The 4569-nt window shown below is 37.3% G+C and overlaps 1 protein-coding gene across 1 annotated transcript in view; it reads left to right on the forward strand.

Moving 5' to 3' along the window:
* Window positions 1–4340, forward strand: part of LOC109834281 (probable zinc metallopeptidase EGY3, chloroplastic) — an 8607-nt gene extending 4267 nt beyond the window's left edge. Inside the window, exons 3-6 of the mRNA XM_020402260.1 lie at window positions 1974–2198; window positions 2870–3108; window positions 3191–3345; window positions 3864–4340. Of these exons, the coding sequence (XP_020257849.1) occupies window positions 1974–2198; window positions 2870–3108; window positions 3191–3345; window positions 3864–4219 (975 nt within the window). The 3' untranslated portion in view covers window positions 4220–4340. The remainder of the gene's footprint in view (window positions 1–1973; window positions 2199–2869; window positions 3109–3190; window positions 3346–3863) is intronic.

A 4569-nucleotide genomic window follows, 5' to 3' on the forward strand; every position in this document is an offset into this window, starting at 1 on the left:
TCAAGGTCTAAGGTCTTGATCTTCAATATCCATTCTACAGCATCTAACTTCTGCATGTGTATACTTTATTTTCCTTTTCTTTTTCCTTCCCACCAACACATGTTCCCTCATGACCACATATATTCCACATGTTTCTTCTAGACCTCCCTAAAATGAGGTAACCTGGAAACAATTGTCTGACTTGCGTTTCAAATGATTGTTTCTCTTCATAATATTCAATATCTTAGATGAAAGTTCTTACGGTTTCCATCATGAATGTTATGTTGAAAAGTAGTAGTCTCTAATTTGGATTTAGATACTTTTTGAAATTCCAAGTTATGATCCACTGTAATTTTCCAACCGATATTATCTCCAATTTTCGTTAGCCAATGAGAAAGCAATCAACTTATACAAAAATAACTCATGCTCTTCCTTCTATAGCAAGGCTTTCTAGCACAAAGTTATCCATGAATTCGCCAAAAAATGAAGAATGCAATTATGGAAAAGGAAGAAGAATATTGAAAGAAACTGCAGAAAAGAAAGGAGATACTAAGAAAGATTACAGGAGAAGGAAAAGCATTTATTAAGATAACTGGGTTTTAAAGAGAACACAAAGTATATACTAGATACATGTCTCTCAATTTTTTAACCATAAATCTTGACTCTTGCACTAAGAGTATATACTAGATACTTGTGCCTCTTCCCACAACCAAAATGGATGGAAGACCTTTAATAAATTTAACACTCTTCCTACACGATAGAGTGTTAACAGGATATCAAAAGAAAGAAAAAAAAGAGTACAAGCAAAGTTTTTCTTTGTCAATCATCATATTGAATAATAGTTGACTATTTTTCTTAAAGAACCTCTACTTGTCATGAAGAAGCACCTTCATTCATTAAGTGCTTTAAAAGTGTTGCTTTAGATGCAACGCATTGTTGGAGATTCATTATACGGAGGCTATCAAGTTTTTCCATAATGCTACTGGTGCATTTCACCTACAAAACTCTATTTTACTTACCTATGAAACAAAGATGAATAGCGCTGATGACCTTTGCATCAAAATCATCGTCGAGATATTGGTTTCCTTATGTTCATATATAATGCCCTGTCTAAGCCTTGTTGAGTCGAAGTATTTGAATCATTGATTTTCCAGAGATTGAAGTTATTCTTTTTGTTGATTCTTCCACCCCAAATTTTGTAGATGAAAATTTTCCACTCATTGCTTCAACCGCACCCAAGAAATAAAGCCAAAGCCACCAAGCCACTTTTAGCAGATCAATAGTGACGTAAAAGATGTAAAGCACTAGAGTTTGATTATATAATCATCACAAAAAAAGAGAGTAGAGTATGGCCATCTGCGAAGGCGATCATGTAGATTCCAAAAGAGTACAAATGGAATGCGGCCTTCGGTAACTCACCAAGACTTCCTTCTAAGCATGAGTACAAAATGGAAGTATTAGATGGATGACAGCTATTCCTAAAAGAATCCGGAGATGGATGCAACATAAAACTTCCAACATTTTAACATAAAATCAAAAAGGAAAGAAAGAGGAGAAACCAGTGTTGGGAAGGAATTCATCTTGTATTTGCATTGGAATCGAAACTTGCTGACAACTCAACTGTCTCAATCGGTCATTTATCTCCTTGAATTTAGATCAGAGATCTGGACTCAAAACACTGTGTCTCTCTCATGTGGCTTTGCTTTGCCATTATCTCCAGAACATATTTGTAGTTATGGTGAAACCTTAATTAATGTAGAACAAGATTCTTTTTCTGCTCCTTAGTTGAGATCGTGTACAAACCACTGCTTATATCTTTGGTTATTTTATTTCTATAGTTAAAAAAAGCATGATTTTACGTTGCCTTCCAGTGATGAAATGGCTTTTCAGTCGACGTGCATTTGAGTTTTTGTGTATCAGTTATGGTTACTTTATGAAGATTTGTCTACTCTTTTCCTGAGAAATTATTAAAGCTTAAACATCTGATGCTTTAGGTTTGCATGGTGCAACCCAAGTCAGAAATAGATCTTCAGTTTGAGTCTACAAAGATGAGCACGCTTTGGGGATATGTCAGTGCAACACTTTTAGGGGTTGCAACTTTCGGAACGATAGCTCTAATGAGCGGCTTCTTTCTCAAACCAGGAGCTACATTTGATGACTACGTAGCTGATGTTGTCCCTCTTTTTGGTGGCTTCCTCACTATCTTAGGTGTTTCTGAGGTTAGTATTTCTTGCTTGTATGTTGCTTATCTAAGAATTCTCCTGGCTGATTCTCTCTTTTACTCTTACCTACTTTTCCATCATTGGCTTTAGGGTCATCCTTGTGTGCCGTTCTATGGTGTGCTTTGACTTGTGCTGAGAGTTTTGTATTACGGAAAAGAATGATTTCTTATTGATAATATAGCGTAGTCACAACCTCTAAGTTTCTACTGTATAACTTAGTTCATAGCTGTATGGTTATCTTTTGCTGGTTTATTATTATTATTATTATTTTTTTTTTTTTTCGGGGGTTGGTATATATATAAAACCTTTAATCCTGCATATGTGCAGGTGCAGTTTACTGCCAAATCTCAGCATTTGCTAAACTACTTCCCAAATCATCAACCTAGGAAAAAGAACCCAAATCAACAAATCGTCAACGTTGTTGGGTATATTGAGTAAACAATTGACTATTTTGTTGATATTTTTACGGTGCAGTTACAAATTAGCCTTCAAACTCGATGATTTGTTGTTTGAGGGGTGTTCTTTTCAAAGTTGATGATTTGGGTGTAGTTTTGCAAATATACATCAAAGGGTAATATATAGACGAAAAAACTTTTCGTTTTTTTTTATTTTCTGCATCTTTCTATCCTTCCTTCCAAATCGTACCGACAATTTCTATAACTGTCCAGATTGCAACCAGGGTAACAGCGGCTCGCTATGGTGTCACACTCAGTCCATCATTTCTAATCCCATCAAATTGGACAGGATGTCTTGGAGTAATCAACAACTATGAGTCACTACTACCAAACAAGAAAGCCCTGTTCGACATTCCTGTTGCCCGAACAGCTAGTGCATATTTGACTTCATTAGCGCTTGCGATCACTGCATTTATCTCTGATGGCAGTTTCAATGGAGGAGAAAATGCTCTGTAAGGCTTTGAAGTTTCTTTTTTGTTCGTCTTCAGTTGCTTTCTTCTTTAGCTTTCTGAAAGCCAATTTTCCTGTTTGCAGATTTATAAGGCCGCAGTTCTTCTACAATAATCCTTTGCTCTCTTTCGTTCAATTGGTGGTCGGTCCTTACTCTGATGAGCTTGGTAATGTCCTTCCTAATGCTATTGAAGGTGTCGGAGTGCCTGTGGATCCTCTTGCTTTCGCTGGACTTCTAGGTACACTTCTCCTAAATATTGTATTTTTTGGGTTCTGTCGTTGAGTACCCCAAATCTTTTTTGATCTATGTTAGACCCCCAAATCTTCATATTTCTAGATTAGACCCCCAGATCAGTAAGTTGTTTGAAATAAGACTCCAAGTACGTTAAGTTCTTTTAAATAAGACCCTAAATCTATAAAGTGGTTTTAAGACTTCATTTTGAACAAATATGAAGATTTGGGAGTCTGGTATAGAATCGACGAAGATGATGGGGGGTCTATAATATTGTAAAAGCCTTATATTTTTTTGCTCACAAAACCCTCCTGAATTTTGGGGTTTTTCAGAACAACCTCCCTGAACCATATAAGTTAGAGAAACCACCTGAATATTTGAAATTATTCTAAAACCCCTAAAACTATTGGAAAATCTCGTAAATGACATTAACGTGAGTAGTAAGCTTGGCTAATAACAAATCAAAGTTTATGATGAAAAATCCCCTATGAAACATCAAGAAATATCGCTCTAATGATCCTACAGGAATCGTTGTGACATCGCTGAACCTGCTACCATGTGGAAGGCTTGAAGGTGGGCGAATAGCTCAGGCTCTATTCGGTAGGAGCACTGCAAGCTTGCTGTCTTTTGGGACCTCACTACTCCTTGGTATCGGTGGCCTCAGTGGTAGTGTCCTTTGCCTAGCCTGGGGTTTGTTCGCTACGTTCTTTCGTGGCGGAGAGGAAATACCCGCCAAGGATGAGATCACACCTCTCGGTGATGAGCGTTTTGCTTGGGGCTTTGTTATTGCTCTTGTTTGCTTCTTGACTCTCTTTCCAAATGGTGGGGGTACGTTCTCGAGTTCATTCTTGAATCCTCCATTCTTCAGGGGTGATGTATGAACATCTTAGGCTTGTTTAGATGCAAAATGAGTATATATTGGTACGTCAGTTTGTATATAATGTTTCTGTACGATATGAAGCCGAGCGTGTGGTAATGTTGAATAAGGTATCTTCTTTATGACTTGCGTCTCCCTTTCTTTGGGTGTGATAGATGAACGTGCTGGAATTCTCAATGTATATGCTGGCAAGTCAGTTTGTTGTGTATTATAATTAATGTCATTGATGTAAGTTACGAAGTAGAACATGTCGAATGTTGTTTATGGCTTGAATGTCCCATTCTTTTGCGTACGGCTGGGTGCTGGGCCAAATCAGCCCATGAACCCGCTTGCTTGGCCTACTTTTAGGCTCAA

The sequence above is a fragment of the Asparagus officinalis genome, chromosome 3, assembly GCF_001876935.1.
Source record: "Asparagus officinalis chromosome 3, Aspof.V1, whole genome shotgun sequence".
In the NCBI taxonomy this organism is placed as follows: Eukaryota; Viridiplantae; Streptophyta; class Magnoliopsida; order Asparagales; family Asparagaceae; genus Asparagus; species Asparagus officinalis.